The 22,224-nt window shown below is 40.7% G+C and overlaps 1 protein-coding gene across 1 annotated transcript in view; it reads left to right on the plus strand.

The window, feature by feature from the left end:
- Window positions 1-22,224, plus strand: part of LOC150090538 (ATP-binding cassette sub-family C member 1-like) — a 188,586-nt gene that overhangs the window by 82,554 nt on the left and 83,808 nt on the right. The window contains exons 12-14 of the mRNA XM_090378379.1: window positions 945-1,082; window positions 16,818-16,964; window positions 20,612-20,696. Of these exons, the coding sequence (XP_090234505.1) occupies window positions 945-1,082; window positions 16,818-16,964; window positions 20,612-20,696 (370 nt within the window). The remainder of the gene's footprint in view (window positions 1-944; window positions 1,083-16,817; window positions 16,965-20,611; window positions 20,697-22,224) is intronic.

The following is a 22,224-nucleotide window of genomic DNA, read 5'->3' on the forward strand; positions in this document are numbered from 1 at the left end:
GCCCATATGCACAAGAACTGCATTATTGAGTGTAGTACACACACATGACATTCAAGATAGATCCAGATGTTTCTGTAATCAACATTCCAGAAGAACCTTCAATTTTAACTCCAATTTTATCCAGCCCTCTGTCTACTTCCAAACAGCCTAAATTCATAGAAATTAATATATTATCATTAGCAGTATTTTTTTTTTTTTTTTTTGTATTTTGAGAAATGAGTGAATGATTAGAGGTTTATCATTTCTTCACTCTTCTTCTGTTCAGAGAAATGAATTATTATATTTCTTCTTTAAGAGGGGTGTTTCCATATGCAATGATTTTTCTCAGCTTACAAGTTATTTTTTTAGTAGTAATTTTTTCTCACCAAAAAGTGTGGTTCATGGTGTCTTGGTCAATTAAACTTCGAGCTGTCACCCACTCCTGAACACTGCTAGGAAGACATCCATGTCTTCCTAGATCTTCCTCTTCTCTTTCTTCCTGGAGGTATCCATTCCAGGATAGCCTTTGGATATCTGGTTTCTTGCATCTGTTTTACATGTCCATACCGTTTTTAAATGCTTTTCTTCAATAGTAGCAGTAATATTCCTTTTCACTTTCATTTTCTTCCTTTTGTCTTCATTCCATTATCTGCCTTTCCTGGAAGGTCTTGCTGGGAGTCTCCAAAAATCCATTTCTGTGGAGAGCAATTTGTTTTCCCCTCGCCTGTTGAAAGTCCAGGTCTTGGCTTCATATAATAAAAGACTTTGTACTATCGAATTATTATATTTCATAGTGAAAATGTCTTTCTCCTTCTCCCCCCATTCAAAGTGATATGTTGTATAATGTTTCCCCTTTATTTTTATTGTAAAATCTTAATACTAGCTTGATATGTTGACCTTGTTTTATCAAAATAATATATCATATCACAGTGTTTAGTAATTGTATTATGTTCCATTTTATTTAGGTTCTAAAGCTTTATGGGTGGGAACCACCATTTATCAAACGTGTGTGTTCCGTACGTAACACAGAATTATCACTTTTGAGACTTGGTTTCTATTTTGACTCTGGTTTCAGCTTTTTGTGGAGTACAGCCCCTATTGTGGTGAGTGTAAAAGACTGTCTTAGTACTTTTATAGTACTGGGTACATAAGAAAGGTATAAATACAAGCATTAAAACATGTTGATAAATGAATAAGAAAGTACTATCTACTAAGAAATTACTAATTACTATCTGTATTTAATAAATTGTGGTGAGTGTAAAAGAAAATTCAGTTACATAGGGTGAGGAATTTATTGTAGCTTAAACACAGAGCGTACAGATAAAGTAGAAATATATGAGCTTTCGGCTATATGGTAGCCTTCGTCAGAATTAAAATACATGAATGGCAGTTGGAATAGAGATGTGCACTGCCAGGTGCGTGAGACGCGAGGTTTAATTGTTTGTTGACGTCTGTGGCTGTGACGCATGATGACGTGGCCAGCGCTTGTCCAATGACAGAACTACTGACTCTGTGATCGGGTTGACTTGGTAACCACTGTTCCTGTTTAAGGATTTATCCGAAGATTTTATATTTAATGATTCCAACCAGGTACGCTTTAGGTAATGGTGGGATCTGTCTACCACCACGACATCGCGGTGTGGGTCGATGTCGTGGTGGGTTGTCCAGACATGCTCGGCGATGGCTGAGTGTTCAACATCCGCTAAACGGATCGCTCTTTTGTGCTCCGAGAGACGTTTCTCGAGTCGACGTCCAGTCTCTCCGAAGTAGCAGCTAGTGCAGTCACGGCAAGAGATGCGGTAGACTAAACCGCTCTGCAGAAGGGTGGGGACAGGTGTTTTCACGTTGGAAATGAAAGAACGCAGTTTCCTGCCTGGGAGCTGGATGCACTTTATTCCGTGCGTTCTCAGGATTCTGCCGATCTGTTGTGACAGGTTGGGGTAGTATGGGATGAATGCCCTTGTGGATGGCTCGTCACTGTTGGTGTTGTAGCTGGTCGTCACGATGTCACGTGTCTGTAGATCACACCTGTCGAGGACGTCAATGGGGTAGCCACACCTCGTAAGGTCTACTTTGACCCTAGTGACCTCTTTGCGTCTTTCATCAGCGGAGCTGGAGTGTGTCCAGGCGCGAGTAAGCAAGGTTCGGGCCGTGGAGAGGAGGTGGCCTCGCGCGTGTGCTGACCGGAAGTTGGTAAACTGGCCAGCACACATGGGCTTACGATAAACTGTAGTCCTCAGGTATGTGCCTTCACGTCGGACAAGTGTGTCTAAGTATGGTAAAGAGTTGTTCGACTCCAGCTCAATCGTGAATTTTATGAAGGGCGATAGTGAGTTGAGGTATGATAGAAGTCGCTGACCTGAGTCTCTAGGGATTACCACGAACACATCGTCAACATAGCGACACCAAAAGGCGATGTGATCAGGTGCGTGTGCAAACGCACGTCCCTCTAACTCCTCCATCACGATGTTTGCTGTGACTGAGCTGACCGGGGAACCCATGGCCGTGCCATGTATCTGCTGGTAGACTGAGTCATTAAATATGATCGCACCCCCTGTTAAGCACAGTCTGAGGGCGGTGGAAATGTCATCGGGTGTGAGACCAGTTCTTTCGTTGAGGGTTCTATCATTGTCCAAGAGTTGTTTTGCACAAGAAATGGCAAGTTCCACAGGGATGGAGGTAAAGAGCGATATGACGTCGAACGATGCCATAACTTGATTCTGCGAGATGGATACAGTGCGAATCCTCTTTATGAATTCAACACTGTTGGAAACGGTGTGGGTGGTCTTGCCAACCAGAGGAGAAAGAAGTCTCGAGACAAATTTAGACAGCTCGTAAGTCGGTGATCCACAGCAGGATACAATTGGTCTCAGTGGTGTGTCTTCTTTGTGCACTTTCGGTAGGCCGTAAAACCGTGGGATCTGACATCCGGAAGCACGGAGGTGATTACGGGTTGACTGTGTGATCTTCCCTTGTTTCAGCCAACTGTTGATGAGGATATTCACCTCTGATTCCCATCGCTCTAAAACTCTGTTGGGGTTGATGGTCAGGGGTTTGTATACAGTAGTATCCCGTAAAAGTAGTAGCGCTTTCGCCATGTAATCAGTGTGATCCATTACAACCGTACGGCGGCCTTTGTCTGCCGGTAGAATGACGATGGACGAATCCTGTTTCAATGCCTTGAGGGCAGAGAACTGTGTACGGTTGAGGTTAGAAGGGACGGGGCGAGCACGGTGTAGAACTGCTGCAGTCTTCAAGCGGATTGTGTTGGCTACATCTTCTGGGAGGCGTGATAAGCTGGCTTCCACACCTAAGGCGATGTCGGTGATCGGCGGGTGCTTAGGAAGAACGGCAAACGTCATGCCAAGAGTCAATAAGTTTACTTGGTCCGCAGATAACTGTTTGCTGCTTAGGTTCAATACGAAGTCCGTGGAATTAGTGAGAGGGGTATTACATTGGCTGCGCAATTGACGGGATTCATTAATCAAATTACAAAACTTACGTTTCTGTCGGGTACAATAAAGATCTGATTCTCTGATGGCCTGGTGACAAAGTGTTGACCACATCGGTGTAAACGGGATCGGGAATCAGAGTCTTAAGGTCGGCTAGTAGGGTTGCCTTGCTCGCTGAAGCACGTTGTATGTCATGATGGAGGCAGCCGATCCATATACGTAGGGTTTTGAGGCCGAAGTTCCGACAGGCACGTCTCATGCGCTCATTAGAAAACGGTTGTTTGTAGCGAAACCCTTTCGGTATAATCTCGTTAGCTTTGCACCTATGCGCAAACCTCAGGTGTTGTCTACTACGGGCTATGAAGATAAAATCTTTCTGTAGTCTCACGACCATGTCGTATGCTGGTTGGCCAAGAATAGTACGAACATAACGAAACAGGCCTAGGCGCTCTGGATTCATTGAGGAATTTATTGTAGCTTAAACACAGAGCGTACAGATAAAGTAGAAATATATGAGCTTTCGGCTATATGGTAGCCTTCGTCAGAATTAAAATACATGAATGGCAGTTGGAATAGAGATGTGCACTGCCAGGTGCGTGAGACGCGAGGTTTAATTGTTTGTTGACGTCTGTGGCTGTGACGCATGATGACGTGGCCAGCGCTTGTCCAATGACAGAACTACTGACTCTGTGATCGGGTTGACTTGGTAACCACTGTTCCTGTTTAAGGATTTATCCGAAGATTTTATATTTAATGATTCCAACCAGGTACGCTTTAGGTAATGGTGGGATCTGTCTACCACCACGACATCGCGGTGTGGGTCGATGTCGTGGTGGGTTGTCCAGACATGCTCGGCGATGGCTGAGTGTTCAACATCCGCTAAACGGATTGCTCTTTTGTGCTCCGAGAGACGTTTCTCGAGTCGACGTCCAGTCTCTCCGAAGTAGCAGCTAGTGCAGTCACGGCAAGAGATGCGGTAGACTAAACCGCTCTGCAGAAGGGTGGGGACAGGTGTTTTCACGTTGGAAATGAAAGAACGCAGTTTCCTGCCTGGGAGCTGGATGCACTTTATTCCGTGCGTTCTCAGGATTCTGCCGATCTGTTGTGACAGGTTGGGGTAGTATGGGATGAATGCCCTTGTGGATGGCTCGTCACTGTTGGTGTTGTAGCTGGTCGTCACGATGTCACGTGTCTGTAGATCACACCTGTCGAGGACGTCAATGGGGTAGCCACACCTCGTAAGGTCTACTTTGACCCTAGTGACCTCTTTGCGTCTTTCATCAGCGGAGCTGGAGTGTGTCCAGGCGCGAGTAAGCAAGGTTCGGGCCGTGGAGAGGAGGTGGCCTCGCGCGTGTGCTGACCGGAAGTTGGTAAACTGGCCAGCACACATGGGCTTACGATAAACTGTAGTCCTCAGGTATGTGCCTTCACGTCGGACAAGTGTGTCTAAGTATGGTAAAGAGTTGTTCGACTCCAGCTCAATCGTGAATTTTATGAAGGGCGATAGTGAGTTGAGGTATGATAGAAGTCGCTGACCTGAGTCTCTAGGGATTACCACGAACACATCGTCAACATAGCGACACCAAAAGGCGATGTGATCAGGTGCGCCTTAGGTGTGGAAGCCAGCTTATCACGCCTCCCAGAAGATGTAGCCAACACAATCCGCTTGAAGACTGCAGCAGTTCTACACCGTGCTCGCCCCGTCCCTTCTAACCTCAACCGTACACAGTTCTCTGCCCTCAAGGCATTGAAACAGGATTTGTCCATCGTCATTCTACCGGCAGACAAAGGCCGCCGTACGGTTGTAATGGATCACACTGATTACATGGCGAAAGCGCTACTACTTTTACGGGATACTACTGTATACAAACCCCTGACCATCAACCCCAACAGAGTTTTAGAGCGATGGGAATCAGAGGTGAATATCCTCATCAACAGTTGGCTGAAACAAGGGAAGATCACACAGTCAACCCGTAATCACCTCCGTGCTTCCGGATGTCAGATCCCACGGTTTTACGGCCTACCGAAAGTGCACAAAGAAGACACACCACTGAGACCAATTGTATCCTGCTGTGGATCACCGACTTACGAGCTGTCTAAATTTGTCTCGAGACTTCTTTCTCCTCTGGTTGGCAAGACCACCCACACCGTTTCCAACAGTGTTGAATTCATAAAGAGGATTCGCACTGTATCCATCTCGCAGAATCAAGTTATGGCATCGTTCGACGTCATATCGCTCTTTACCTCCATCCCTGTGGAACTTGCCATTTCTTGTGCAAAACAACTCTTGGACAATGATAGAACCCTCAACGAAAGAACTGGTCTCACACCCGATGACATTTCCACCGCCCTCAGACTGTGCTTAACAGGGGGTGCGATCATATTTAATGACTCAGTCTACCAGCAGATACATGGCACGGCCATGGGTTCCCCGGTCAGCTCAGTCACAGCAAACATCGTGATGGAGGAGTTAGAGGGACGTGCGTTTGCACACGCACCTGATCACATCGCCTTTTGGTGTCGCTATGTTGACGATGTGTTCGTGGTAATCCCTAGAGACTCAGGTCAGCGACTTCTATCATACCTCAACTCACTATCGCCCTTCATAAAATTCACGATTGAGCTGGAGTCGAACAACTCTTTACCATACTTAGACACACTTGTCCGACGTGAAGGCACATACCTGAGGACTACAGTTTATCGTAAGCCCATGTGTGCTGGCCAGTTTACCAACTTCCGGTCAGCACACGCGCGAGGCCACCTCCTCTCCACGGCCCGAACCTTGCTTACTCGCGCCTGGACACACTCCAGCTCCGCTGATGAAAGACGCAAAGAGGTCACTAGGGTCAAAGTAGACCTTACGAGGTGTGGCTACCCCATTGACGTCCTCGACAGGTGTGATCTACAGACACGTGACATCGTGACGACCAGCTACAACACCAACAGTGACGAGCCATCCACAAGGGCATTCATCCCATACTACCCCAACCTGTCACAACAGATCGGCAGAATCCTGAGAACGCACGGAATAAAGTGCATCCAGCTCCCAGGCAGGAAACTGCGTTCTTTCATTTCCAACGTGAAAACACCTGTCCCCACCCTTCTGCAGAGCGGTTTAGTCTACCGCATCTCTTGCCGTGACTGCACTAGCTGCTACTTCGGAGAGACTGGACGTCGACTCGAGAAACGTCTCTCGGAGCACAAAAGAGCGATCCGTTTAGCGGATGTTGAACACTCAGCCATCGCCGAGCATGTCTGGACAACCCACCACGACATCGACCCACACCGCGATGTCGTGGTGGTAGACAGATCCCACCATTACCTAAAGCGTACCTGGTTGGAATCATTAAATATAAAATCTTCGGATAAATCCTTAAACAGGAACAGTGGTTACCAAGTCAACCCGATCACAGAGTCAGTAGTTCTGTCATTGGACAAGCGCTGGCCACGTCATCATGCGTCACAGCCACAGACGTCAACAAACAATTAAACCTCGCGTCTCACGCACCTGGCAGTGCACATCTCTATTCCAACTGCCATTCATGTATTTTAATTCTGACGAAGGCTACCATATAGCCGAAAGCTCATATATTTCTACTTTATCTGTACGCTCTGTGTTTAAGCTACAATAAATTCCTCAATGAATCCAGAGCGCCTAGGCCTGTTTCGTTATGTTCGTACTATTCTTGGCCAACCAGCATACGACATGGTCGTGAGACTACAGAAAGATTTTATCTTCATAGCCCGTAGTAGACAACACCTGAGGTTTGCGCATAGGTGCAAAGCTAACGAGATTATACCGAAAGGGTTTCGCTACAAACAACCGTTTTCTAATGAGCGCATGAGACGTGCCTGTCGGAACTTCGGCCTCAAAACCCTACGTATATGGATCGGCTGCCTCCATCATGACATACAACGTGCTTCAGCGAGCAAGGCAACCCTACTAGCCGACCTTAAGACTCTGATTCCCGATCCCGTTTACACCGATGTGGTCAACACTTTATGTCACCAGGCCATCAGAGAATCAGATCTTTATTGTACCCGACAGAAACGTAAGTTTTGTAATTTGATTAATGAATCCCGTCAATTGCGCAGCCAATGTAATACCCCTCTCACTAATTCCACGGACTTCGTATTGAACCTAAGCAGCAAACAGTTATCTGCGGACCAAGTAAACTTATTGACTCTTGGCATGACGTTTGCCGTTCTTCCTAAGCACCCGCCGATCACCGACATCGCCTTAGGTGTGGAAGCCAGCTTATCACGCCTCCCAGAAGATGTAGCCAACACAATCCGCTTGAAGACTGCAGCAGTTCTACACCGTGCTCGCCCCGTCCCTTCTAACCTCAACCGTACACAGTTCTCTGCCCTCAAGGCATTGAAACAGGATTCGTCCATCGTCATTCTACCGGCAGACAAAGGCCGCCGTACGGTTGTAATGGATCACACTGATTACATGGCGAAAGCGCTACTACTTTTACGGGATACTACTGTATACAAACCCCTGACCATCAACCCCAACAGAGTTTTAGAGCGATGGGAATCAGAGGTGAATATCCTCATCAACAGTTGGCTGAAACAAGGGAAGATCACACAGTCAACCCGTAATCACCTCCGTGCTTCCGGATGTCAGATCCCACGGTTTTACGGCCTACCGAAAGTGCACAAAGAAGACACACCACTGAGACCAATTGTATCCTGCTGTGGATCACCGACTTACGAGCTGTCTAAATTTGTCTCGAGACTTCTTTCTCCTCTGGTTGGCAAGACCACCCACACCGTTTCCAACAGTGTTGAATTCATAAAGAGGATTCGCACTGTATCCATCTCGCAGAATCAAGTTATGGCATCGTTCGACGTCATATCGCTCTTTACCTCCATCCCTGTGGAACTTGCCATTTCTTGTGCAAAACAACTCTTGGACAATGATAGAACCCTCAACGAAAGAACTGGTCTCACACCCGATGACATTTCCACCGCCCTCAGACTGTGCTTAACAGGGGGTGCGATCATATTTAATGACTCAGTCTACCAGCAGATACATGGCACGGCCATGGGTTCCCCGGTCAGCTCAGTCACAGCAAACATCGTGATGGAGGAGTTAGAGGGACGTGCGTTTGCACACGCACCTGATCACATCGCCTTTTGGTGTCGCTATGTTGACGATGTGTTCGTGGTAATCCCTAGAGACTCAGGTCAGCGACTTCTATCATACCTCAACTCACTATCGCCCTTCATAAAATTCACGATTGAGCTGGAGTCGAACAACTCTTTACCATACTTAGACACACTTGTCCGACGTGAAGGCACATACCTGAGGACTACAGTTTATCGTAAGCCCATGTGTGCTGGCCAGTTTACCAACTTCCGGTCAGCACACGCGCGAGGCCACCTCCTCTCCACGGCCCGAACCTTGCTTACTCGCGCCTGGACACACTCCAGCTCCGCTGATGAAAGACGCAAAGAGGTCACTAGGGTCAAAGTAGACCTTACGAGGTGTGGCTACCCCATTGACGTCCTCGACAGGTGTGATCTACAGACACGTGACATCGTGACGACCAGCTACAACACCAACAGTGACGAGCCATCCACAAGGGCATTCATCCCATACTACCCCAACCTGTCACAACAGATCGGCAGAATCCTGAGAACGCACGGAATAAAGTGCATCCAGCTCCCAGGCAGGAAACTGCGTTCTTTCATTTCCAACGTGAAAACACCTGTCCCCACCCTTCTGCAGAGCGGTTTAGTCTACCGCATCTCTTGCCGTGACTGCACTAGCTGCTACTTCGGAGAGACTGGACGTCGACTCGAGAAACGTCTCTCGGAGCACAAAAGAGCGATCCGTTTAGCGGATGTTGAACACTCAGCCATCGCCGAGCATGTCTGGACAACCCACCACGACATCGACCCACACCGCGATGTCGTGGTGGTAGACAGATCCCACCATTACCTAAAGCGTACCTGGTTGGAATCATTAAATATAAAATCTTCGGATAAATCCTTAAACAGGAACAGTGGTTACCAAGTCAACCCGATCACAGAGTCAGTAGTTCTGTCATTGGACAAGCGCTGGCCACGTCATCATGCGTCACAGCCACAGACGTCAACAAACAATTAAACCTCGCGTCTCACGCACCTGGCAGTGCACATCTCTATTCCAACTGCCATTCATGTATTTTAATTCTGACGAAGGCTACCATATAGCCGAAAGCTCATATATTTCTACTTTATCTGTACGCTCTGTGTTTAAGCTACAATAAATTCCTCAATGAATCCAGAGCGCCTAGGCCTGTTTCGTTAGTTACATAGGGTGAAAGAAAAGGCCCTATGCAGCTATAGTTACACCAATAAAATTAGTATTAGCTATAATTATTATTAGTTACTAGTAATTATTTGGCATAAAAATTCCAAAAAATTAAATGCTGTTACTATTAATTACACTGGCTAACATGATTTTTTACCTCCACTAATATGTCAGATGTTTGCAGTCAGTTTTTATATGTAAATTTCAAAAATTAATTCTTAAATGTAGAAATTGTGATTTTGCATCACAACAGCATCACAACACAATTTCTACCTATATGGTTTTTGTGTTTACCCATAATGCATATATCTTACTACAATTTAAGGCTTTTTGTGGAGTAGATATGAGTGATCTGTTGCATTACTGGAAAATAATATTGTTTGCATATTCTACTTGGATAGCAGTAATGTTGGGGGGGAGGGTTAACATGTTCATTCCCTCTCTGTTGTCTGTTTCCCTCCCTCCTGCCCCTCTCTCTTGCAGTAATAGAAAAACAGTTGTAGTGTGAGTATGTGTACAGTTAATCTGCATATATAATGAATATTGTTTTTTCTTTTGTGTTTTGTTTAGCATTGTATTGTTAAAATGTATTAATTTGTATTGTTAAGCAGAAGCAAAAGAGGTGTCTGACTCTCCCTGATAATTTCTGTTACATGCATGTGGATGGTTTATGACAGAAACTCCAGTCTACAGTATTACTAAATATGCATATTCTATGTACTTTGGTTGCAAGTTTAGTGATCGGGACAAAACTTAGACTCCACATATGTGCTGTATACCTTGCACCACAAATCTGAGGATGTGGCTAATTGGGAAGATAAAATACAGGTAACCCTCTTATAACACAGTAGTTAGATTCCTACAGAATTTCATTTAGTGCAAAACAGTGTAATATGGGACTAAGAACCAGAACAAAAAAGGGGTTATGTTCCAAAAGCTAACAAAAATATTGTTATTTGGCCCTGGAGAGATTGTGAAAGGCTGAAGTGGTAGAATTTTTTTCAGCCTGGTCTGTGCTTGTTGACAGGAGAGACTGCTTCTACAGGGATGGGGTACACTTAAATAATGTAAATTTGTTGTTCTCCATCAGTTGCCTGATGCAGAAAATTAGATCCACCGTCGATCTGCCAGGCCTAAAGCCATACTGTTCCTCAGCCATCCTATTTTCAATCGTTCCTCTTATCTTCTGCTCTAACACTCTCTCATACAGCTTACTCACATGTGATGACAGTGTGATGCCTCTATAATTGGAACACTTATTCCTGTTCCCCTTCTTGAACAACAGGATGATCAAACCTTTCCAGTCCTTCGGCACCTGTCTCTCATCCCAGATCTTACGGAGCAGTCTGTTTGTCCACGCTATCCCTGCCTCGCCTGTAGCCTTAAACATCTCTCCATTTATCTCATCCATACCAGCAGACTTACCTGTCTTGATGTATTTCCATGCCTGCAATACATCATTCCACATCAAGTCTGTCTGCTCTCTCTCCGTATCTCTTCCATCCTCCTTCCTATGATCAACCTGACTTTGTCCGTTTTGCCAGCTGTACATTCAACAGATTTTCAAAATACTTCCGTGTTTCTCTTATCTCTTCATCCTTGGTTATTAGGTTCTCATTCTCATCCATCAATTATTTGCTCTGTTCATGATCTCTTCTTCTATTCCTCACCTGTAGCAACAGCAGTTCTAATTTTTTGTTCATTTTTCCAAAACCAAAATAACCTTACAAAAACCATAAAAGTCACAAACTGCACCCTTCAAAGTCACAATTTTTTATGGTCTTGAACAAGCACAAATTCAATAACACAGAACCTAACATGAGGATTTCCCAACAAAATAAAAAAGATGGGGATTTCCCAATTTTTTCTTTTTTTCTTCATAACAACTAGCAAATCAACAGCGGGGATTCAATTCACAATAAAGAATGGAAATGTTGAAAAATTATATCCAACATAATAACAGGGTTTTCCCCACACAAAAGCTCAAAGACCCTGTTGTGTGTGTGAGGTTTGCTGCTATTTTCTAATTGTGTTAGAGCGAAAGCGAGTACTGTGTTGTGCTAGGATTGCCACACAATCAGTCATGTTAGAACGAAACAGTGTTGTAGAAGTACTGTTATATGGGGATTACCTGTACGTCTTTTGCTTCTCCTGTGATTTAGTTAAAAGCTGCACAACTGTGTTGATGATTGCTAATTTTGCGTAATGACAAAAATATCAGCAATGCCCAGAAAATGCAATCATATCATATCATCTGGAATAAGCTTGTTCCAAATAATGAAAACCTGCCAGATCCTCCAAAATCATGGAATAAAGGAAGCAGTGATGAATGTAGTGAGGAATCTTGTGTTATGGACTTTACTGGTCTGTCCATTTCAACAGATTTGGACTACCAAGCAGAAAATTATAATGCACTGCACTTAAGTGAGAAAAGATGAATGATTTAGTTTGTGATTTAGACTTATCTAAAGAGCAAGCAGAACTCCTTGATTTAATGTTACAACAGTGGAAATTACTTTAAACAGGAACTAAAAGTACAGTATATCAAAAATTTTGCAAAGCATTTCCCAAATATTTTGTTATGGAAGCCTTTACCTAAGGGAGATGTTTCTCAATTTAACAAATGCAAAACTGAAAGAAGAGGTTTTCATTGTGCCTCAGAGAGACTCCTCTAAGATGATATATTTGAAACCAAGCAACAGGATACTACACTAACAGATTTGTGATCCTTGAAAGTAGTTGTACATAAATTTCTTGGAAGAAATAACAAGATAAATATGAATCTCTAATGTCAATTTTACTGCAATATTATAAAGATTTGGGCTGCCAGATGTCTTTGAAAATTCATTTTTTAATTCCAATCTCAGTATTTTCCCCTCAAAATGTGGGAGATGTAGGTGATGAACAATGGGAATGCTTTCGTTGGGACATATAATGGAAAAGTGATAAAGTACCGATGGAAGATTGCTGTTGGTTTCTTAAGAGGGGGGGAAAGCAAAATGGAGTAAGGAGCTCTCTGAGTGGCAAACATTTCTAAGGAAGTAGAATACATGAAATCCATAATTTTTGATTAAAGTATTTTAGCATTAGTAGTGGCAAATGATGCGAGCTTAAACAGCATCAACCAAAAAAAAATAAATAAATAAAATTTCACTTCACCTATTCATCACCTCCAATAGTTTATCTAGTTCCTTGAATTTATTCAAACCATCCAATGGAAGCTTGTTCCAGCAATCAACTATCCATTGGCTGAAGGCAAACTTCCACACATCTATTCTGCAGTCATCCTTCCTCCGTTCGAATTTGCTCCCTTTGTCCATTGTCTGAACAATAGGAAGAATCCATTAGCATTGAGTTGACTCGAGCTGTTTAAAGCTTCAAACAGATCACTTGCAGGTGCTTAGTCTCCAGATGCTGCAATTTGCAGAGCTGAAGCCTTTCTTCGTAAGAGCACCCCTTGGTTGCCCTTCTCTGTATCCGTTGCAACAGCTATGCATCCTTCCTGAACTGAGGGCTCCAGACCTGTATGCAGTACTCTGTATGTGTCCTTAACCACCTTATATGAAGAGAGATAATCACCTCCTAGAAGTATGTTTTTGATTCTTGGAATTTCGGTTTAACTGTTTGAACCAATACTTTGTCACTGTGATTTTATTCATGATCATCTGAGATCCATTTGAAGGAACATCAGGAAATATGATGATTTAGTAGTTGAATATGGTTTGGACTGAATTAGCTTTATAAAGTTCAGTCTTCATATGCCGGAGAGCAGAAGTGTTTTTTTTTTTTTTCTCCCCCCCCCCAGAACTGTAGATGAGTTTTGAAATAAGTTACTTTAAATAAAATTGAGATGTCCAGTTGCAAAAATTTACATTGCTTAAAACACTGATTTGAGACTTTGCAATATTGCTGTGGTCATTCCAAATGATGTTCTCTTCAGTTTCAAAGCTGTTAGGGATGTTGGGTTCCAGATGAGGCTCCAACTCCTACTAGTGGTATTATTAGCATATGCCAATATTTGCATGACAAATATCCACTTGTTTCATGTTTGTCGTGCAGTACTTACATGATTCCAGCTGCAAAAAAGTGAAAATGCATGTGGACATTGGGAAGTGAAAAGTGTGCACTTCCAATGAAGTCACAATGCTTAAACTAAAGATTAGCAGAATACTGACGTGAATTTCATGTAAGGAAATAAAAATTACATCTACCCGGCATAACATATGCCATCTTTCTGATTATGGTGTAAATAGTTTAATCTAGATCCATCAATCTTCACCATTCTTGTTTATTGGTGATATAATTCTACAGCAGTTACCTGTGGGATATATGCATATGTCTCTATTTTCAGGTGGTTACCCGTCTTCTCTTCTCCAGCAAATATTTTAGCAACTTCCATTTTGAATGTAGGTGCATTATATAGTCTCTTAACCATCTTGTCCAATTTTTGCATTACTTTGGCCAAAGACCTTGGTTTACTTGTTTTTTGAGCCATTTTGTTGTTATTTCAGCAGAATCAAAAATATACAGCTGTTCATATCCTGGCTTATTTGCCTCGTGGATATAGCAGTGAGACCAAATGACAAATTTGGCCGCATATTCTAAAACAGTATGGACTAGTTCCAGGCGGTGATTTAATCCCTGCACCCATTTATGCAGATGCCATTGCTGAGTTGTACTCTCATATATGTTCTCTGTAGTTAGTTTCTTCATGTGTATCCCCTGTAAGGGGATACATGTGCATTCACTGTCTGAGACAGTGGGTCAAGTGAAACCTTTCCATCATTACAGCATTCAGTGTATTTATTTGATGCGTTTAACTCATGTCCCCAATATCTTGCATTGCAATACTCACAGTTGTAACACATTTCCTATGTCATGCTCTTCTACTTTAATTACAGCTTATTGATTATTTGCATCTAGTAATTCTATTTGATTAGTCCTAAGCGTTTTGCCTGTCTTCTCATTTCCAATCTTTCTTCCAAGTTTTCTGTCCGCTTCATAGTCGTAGAGTCTTGTTTCAGTCTCTTAATCTATTTTCTCCTCTAATGTTTCATTAGCATTTTTTTCTACATTTTCTCAAAGTTCTTACACGCTGTTCAGTCATTTTTACACTTCTTTAAACTTAAACGGTTTATTAAAATTGAAGACAGATAAAATAAACATACATTGATAGCTTTCACGCATACATTGCCTTTCTTCAGTTGAAAAACATTAGTACAAAAATTAATAAAGAATTCCAAGTATGGTGGTCAAGCGAAGCGAACAGCTTGAACAGGTGCTGGCAACAATTAGCAGTTCGAAAATTTGGGCGGCATACCTAAGTGTTTTATATATAGAGATTTTCTATATAAAATCTGAGTGTATCCTTTATGTGAGAGCAGTGATTACATCCATAAATGATATTGTTTTTATTTTATTCTTGATGAATAGTCTATATTCATCAAGAGAAATTTTGATGAGAAATTTTCTCGCATGCTAATTTAATTGCAGTAGTGTCTTGTTATATAGTTCAGAGATCAACATTTTAAAAAATGATCAAGTGTATTGCTTGCGTTATATGTATTTATCCGAAGTCTAGTCATCACTCAGTACAGTATTAGACATAGTGTGTAACAGACAGTTACTCGAACATTGAATCATAATTAATGCAACCAATGCAGTTACATTTTCAAAGAGTTAATAATGGCGGATAAGAATGAAAAAGGAACAAACTGGATGCAGTACAAAGACTATAAATGTAAGAAAAAGACTGAATTTGAAAATTAAATTAGACGTTTTGAAGCGAATCAATTGCAGTTAACAACAAGTGGATGTGTGCCATAATTTAGGACTGTAAGAACAATTATAAAAAAAAAAAAAAAGAATTAATTTTAGCAGCGGGAAAGACAGCTGTTCCACTGCAAGCAACTAGGGCTGGGCCGGCTATTAGGATTAAAATGGAGAGACTTTAATTAATTTTATTGAAGATAATATCCAATGCAGAATTCAGTTAAGTTAAATATTATAAAAAAAAGAGAAAGATTAGTCTATATGATGATCTGAAGAAAACTCGCCTGAAAAAAAAAATATGGAACCATTTAAAACTAGTAAGGGCTGGCTGAATAGATTTAGAACCCAGGAAGAAGCCGCAAGTGCAGATCAAGGAGCCGAAACTTTCAAAAAAGAACTTGTTAAAATTATTGAAGAGGGGTATTATGTGTTGTACTTCTCAACAAGTTTTTAACATAGATGAAGTAGGACTATTTTTGGAAACGAATGCCTAAAAGAAGTTTCATATTGAAAGAAGAAAAAAACATACCAGGTTTCAAAGTGCCGAAGGATCGGTTGACTTTCTTGTTGGGTGGTAACGCTGTAGGGGATTTAAAATTAAAACCCCTTTTAGTTTACCAGGAAGAGGGCCAAATTACAGCCCAAAATCACACACTTTTTTTTTTTGATTAAATCAATTTAGATCATTTAAATTGTAATTTTAAGTTTAATTTTGATACATAGTTACCACATAATTATATACGTATGTAATGCAGAATATTTTATATGTACAAATATTTTGACCGACATTTGTACATCTTTTCATTATCGTTTATTATTGATTAGGAAATATCCTATGGCACCGACCAAAACTCATAAATACATATATTACCTTATGGGAATGCAGCGCTCGCTTAGCACAGATTCACTTAGCGCTCTGTTTTTCCGGAACGAATTATCAGCGTTAAGCGGGGGTCACCTGTATAGTAGTATCAAATTAATGCTACATATTATAGATATTCCAGGCCTCCATAGCAGAGTGGTCAAGATCAGGAGTGCAGGCCCATGACTACTAAATATGGTCGATCTGCCAGCCCGCACCGGACCAAAGTGCCAGATTATGGTCCATTTTCCTCAGTATGAATCGTTAAGGAGACTTCCATCCTGCAGTGAATTGATAATGGCTGCAGTTTACCATTTTATCTAATGGGAATATGACATTTTATTGAAGAAATCTACTAATTCTATGAATTGCTTATTAGCTATCAACTAAGTTTCTGCAGTTCCTCATGCAGAAATTAAAATGAGTTTTTTTTTTCATCATTTAGATTGCATTGGCCACATTTGGTGTCTACACAGCAGTAGATCCTCACAATATTCTTGATGCCAATAAAGCATTTGTGTCTTTGTCTCTTTTCAACTTACTGCGCTTTCCAATGGGCCTCCTCCCAGATTTATTGACAAGATTAATCCGGGTAAGCTGATTTGCATGCTTTTGTATTTATTTTTAATTAGTAGGAATTACTGTAATTTAACAATTTTAAAAATGAAGTTTCCTGTTAAAGTGCTAGTTTTTTACTGCAACTAACCTTTTAAAACACATATTATGTAGCCCCTGTATATAAGACCCATTGTGGCATTATTTGTCTTAATGCAAAATTGATAAAACCAGTTAATTACAATAATAATAATCAAGGTTTAAACCCTATGAGGTAAACTTGTACTTGTCATACAGCTCCCCATAAAAAAAAATCCCAGGAACATATTAATGACTTAGTCGCAGCAAGCCTTAAACTGTATTTAAAAGTCAGTACTGAATTAACTGTTTATGGGACATTCTGATTTATTTCTAGTGAAGGAATTGTTTTTCATGCCTATTATGTGGCATTAATGGTATACCCCATAAAGCTTTGATTAGGCCACATCTCAAGTATTATATATAGCTTTGAAATCCTCATTTCAGGAGGGATGCCCATCTGCTGAAAAAGATTCAACAGAAGAGCAATAAAGTTAGTTTTTGATATGAAGAATGCTGTAAAGAATACACATTCTTTATTAATATAAAGGATACATACTGGAGCTTGCTGGAATTACTGGAAGATGCTTAAGTGAATCAAAGGCATCGGTGAGGTGATCTGATAGAGGTGTACAAAGCCTTGAATGGTTTGAACATGCTCAATGCTGATGGGATACTGCCTCTTGCTCAGAATAATCACCTGAGAGGGCATAAATTCAAATTGAGGAAAGACAGATGTAGGATAGATGTGCGGAAATTTGCCTTTAGCCAGCGGGTAGTTGGTTGGTGGAATAGACTTCCATCCCTTGTTGTGGAAGTTGATAGCCTAAATAAATTTAAGGCTCAGCTGGACAGATATTTCGAATGAACGGAGGGGTGAAGTGGAAGGTTTTTTTTTTTTTTTTTTTTTTTGGCTGATGCTGCATAAGCATTACCTCTACTAATGCTAATGCTAAAGGTTAGATGAGGGAAAGGAGGCAAGGGTGGTAATCGGTGTCCATATTTCTGAGTGGCCTGCATAGTGAGTGGGCTCCATAGAATTTAGTGTTAAAACCACTGATATTTAATTTTAATTTGTGGGGATATATAAAGAAAGCTGTTTTGTGTTTCGACCAAGCTATGCTGCTTCAGAATGACTTGATTGGTTACAGGTAGTCTGAAAGATGGTAACTGAAGTGTAATTCTACTAAATGTGATATTTTTCGTTTGGGGAAAATAAATCTGGAGTGACTTATTGATTGAGGGGCCACACAATTAAAGTTTGTTCAGGATGGTAAAAGTTTAGGGACTATGATACAAGCAGAGGAAGCTTTCCTTTCAACATAAGCAGTGACTAGAAAAGCTCAATATTATATGTTCTCTGCAGGACCTTTGCTAGCAGGAAAAAGGATTTTTTATTCCTCTTTATGAAACAGTGGTGTGACTACATTTGGAATATTGCATTCATGTCTGGAGGTCTCACTAAAATAAAAAAAATAATAAAATAAAAAAATGCATAACCTCTATACAGGGTTCAAAGAAAGCCGACTAGATTGATTGAGGGAAAACTAGATTGCCTGGACACTTGGCCACCTTTGGAGTGATCTGTTCACTCCTGAATTATCCAGGAGCGATTGGATATGATGTTTAAGTTCCTTAAGGAATAAGCAAAATGAATGAAAGCCATATATTAACACTGATAGGTTAAAATGCAACAAGGGTGTGTGAATATAAAATTTGGGTAAGTAACAAGGTTAGACCTTGTGAAGTTCACTTTCAGCAACATGTTGTTGATAATTGGAATAAGGTCTTACCCAAGACAGAATTGGATAGTTTCTTTTAATGATGGACAAATTAAATTTTTTTTTTTTTTTTTTTTTTTTAATGCAGAATAAGTTTTATTCCTTGCATTGCTCGGCTTAATTAATATTGTTACTAAGTAAAAGTCTATTGCAGGTGGCATGAAATAGTATTTAAATTAAGGAAAGATATTTGATATTTGAAAGCAAGCTGGATATAAGAAAATGCTCTTCTAGCAAAAGTATTATTAACCGTTGGAATAAATTACTACCTAATATATTAGAACCAGAGCTTATGTAAATTTAAGGTAGAATTGTACTGATACTTGGTTAAAACCAAGTGTCTTTTTTAAGGCTGATGCTGAATAAACCTGACTTCCTTGCATTGATTTGCCTTTATTAATATATTGTACTGGCTATCAGTGAACTCAAGGACAGAATTAAGTTTCTGAATCCACTTTGGGATTCTATTATCATAACATGATCAACATTATACACCTAAATTAAATAAATTTCAATGAACACTGCTCTTCATGGACTAATATTATTAGTAGAGTCCCCCAGGGTTCAGTGTTGGGCCCATTGTAGTTTTCTGTATTTATTAATGATATTGATAATATTATATTAGGCTTAATGTCTAAGTTTGTAGACAATATGAAGGTTGGCAGGGTTGTTAATGACAGTACACTACTGCAACAGGATCTAGAAAAGTTGAGCAGATAGGCTGAGAGGTGGCAGCTACAGTTTAACATTGACAAATGCAAAGTTCTGCATATGAGTAGCAGTAACCCCAGAGTAATGTATCAACTGTGTAGTACTACACTCAGGGAGGTAGAGAATGAAGAGGACCTGGGGGTAATCGTGCAGTCAGTTATGAAGTTTTCTGAGCAGTGCAGACAGTCTGCAAGAATAGTTCACGGTGTCTTGTCAATGATATACATGAATTTTGCTAGCAGGGATAAGGGGCTGATTATCCCCTTGTATATGGCAATGGTCAGGCCACACATTGAGTACTGTATACAGGTCTGGAGACCTCATTTTAAGAAGGATATAGAGGCTGTTGAAACAAGTACAGAGAAGGGCAAAAAGATTAGCAAATGGTACAAAGGGTTGCTCTTACAAAGAAAGGCTTAAGTTCTGCAAATTAGTGTTGGGAGACTAGGCACCTGCAAAGTGATCTAATTTAGGTGTATAAGGCCTTGAATGGATTGAGCAACATTAGTGCTGATGGGATTCTTCCTCTTGCCCAAATTAATCACCTGAGGGGACATAAATTCAAATTGAGGAAAGACAGTTGTAAGATAGATGTGCAGAAGTTTGCCTTTAGCCAGCAGGTGGTTGATTGCTAGAACAAATTTCCATCTGTCATTGTAGAAGTGGACAGCTTAAATAAATTCAAGGCAGAACTAGACAAATATTTGGAGCAAATGGATGGGTGAAATGGGAAGGAGGTTTTTTTTTTTTTTTTTTTTTGGTCAATGCTGGTATAAGCTTGCTTTCTTACATCATATGCTCTACTAATGCTAAAATCATTGCTTTTAAAATGCAGAGTTAGTTTTTGTAATTTATTTTAAATTGAAGTCTTAATTTAATGAAAAATTTAATTATTTTAATTATTATTTTATCAATTTTGAAAGAGATGGACAAATGAAGTGCATATTTTTTTTTTTTGCTTATGCTGTATAAGGGCACATGCTCAAGAGATGTTGTAAGCTCCACTCACTATCTTTTAGCTACTGCTATGTATTTGTAAATTACAAAATCATTCACCAAGCTTTTTAATCAAATCATGTATGTATATCTATTAAATTTTATTATTATTTGTTAGGCTCGTGTTTCACTCAGAAGACTGAAAAATTTTTTGGACAGTGAAGAACTTGATCTTAGTTGTGTGGGAAAAGTAACAGAAGAAGGTTAGTAAAATATAAAGTTTATTTTCTAAGGTTAGTCCATATTTGTAACAAGACAGTAGTGGAACAGAATTTCTAGCATAATCTGTTGCAGTTGACAAAATAAATATATATATTATTTCCCACAATGTAATATTCCATAACATGGTACATCATTTAAGTGAAGTTTCGGTTAATCATTGCAATCCATTTCACCCCCCCCCCCCGTGTGTGTGTGTGTGTGTGTGTGTGTGTGTGTGTGTGTGTGTGTGTGTGTGCGCGCGCGCGCGCACACACACACACACACACACTGCAGTATCTGACTATTAGAAATGTATCACAGCTTTTTCTTACCCAATTTTGTTTTATGGTCAAATATTAGCATTAGTTGAGGCATATGATTGATGCAGGAAAGCATGCTTATATGGCATTAGCCAAAAAACCCTTCCCAGGTGGGTGAAATGGGAAGGTGTTTTTTTTTTTGGCTGATGCTGTATAAGCTTGCTTTCTTGTATCGTATGCCTCAACTAATGCTAATATCTGACCATAAAATAAAATTGAATAAGAGATAGCTGTGTGATATATTTCTAATAGTGAGATTCCACCGTGTGCGTGTCGCACGCACGCACACACACACACACACACAAAGATCTTCAGTTACTGTCAAGTTGTTTAGCAACATGCAGATTAGACAGCAATATGTGATTTGTTATTGTCAGACGAGGCTTCAGTTAAAGAAATGACTGAAGCATGTGGCAATATTTTTCTTGGTAGGACAGCCATATTCCAGTGTTAAGTGGTTTTCCATCAAGACAATGCCAGACCCCCATATGGCTAATGTTTTGCAGGCAGTTATCACTGCCATAGGTGCCAAGGATCTGCCACATACCCCTTATTCACTAGACATAGTCCCATGTGATTTAATGTTTTAACATCTGAATAAAGTTCTGAAAGGCAAGCATTTTGTGTTCGACACAACAGTTTGAGCAGAGCCACAATGAAAGCACTTTGCAGTCTTTCAAAAAATGGCGTACAAGAAGCATTTAATGCATGTTACGACAGTGGTAAAAGTGTGTAAAGTTCAAGGAAGAGTAGTTTGAGAAGGAGAGATCCACAGAAGATTCAAATGATGACAATTAAGATAAAATCTTGCACCAGTCTTCGAATTAAATTATCACCCCACATACATTAGTACATTGCAAAAGAGGGGTCTCTACTCACTGAAATCCTCTTGTTGTCCTGTCAAAGCTGTCTTTCTAGGCTCTGTACCTATTACCACAGTTCTGAGTTTGAAATTCTCTGGTAAACATAATGCCTTTCCATTATTCCTGTAATTCTAGTACACTAGACCCCGAGAATATCTGCCATTCAGCCATGCTATACATTCCCCCATTCAATATTATTACAAAAGGTTGTGATTGAGTTGTGTTCACATGGGATATTTATATTTACATTTTATTTTCTACCTCAGAATATACACGTTACCTGGGCCATAGGCCAATCCGAATTAAGGACACAATTCAACACTTATTAACACTTAATTTAAAAATCA

Source organism: Mastigoproctus giganteus, chromosome 1, assembly GCF_048544385.1.
Source record: "Mastigoproctus giganteus isolate SK-2022 chromosome 1, ASM4854438v1, whole genome shotgun sequence".
Taxonomy (NCBI): Eukaryota; Metazoa; Arthropoda; class Arachnida; order Uropygi; family Thelyphonidae; genus Mastigoproctus; species Mastigoproctus giganteus.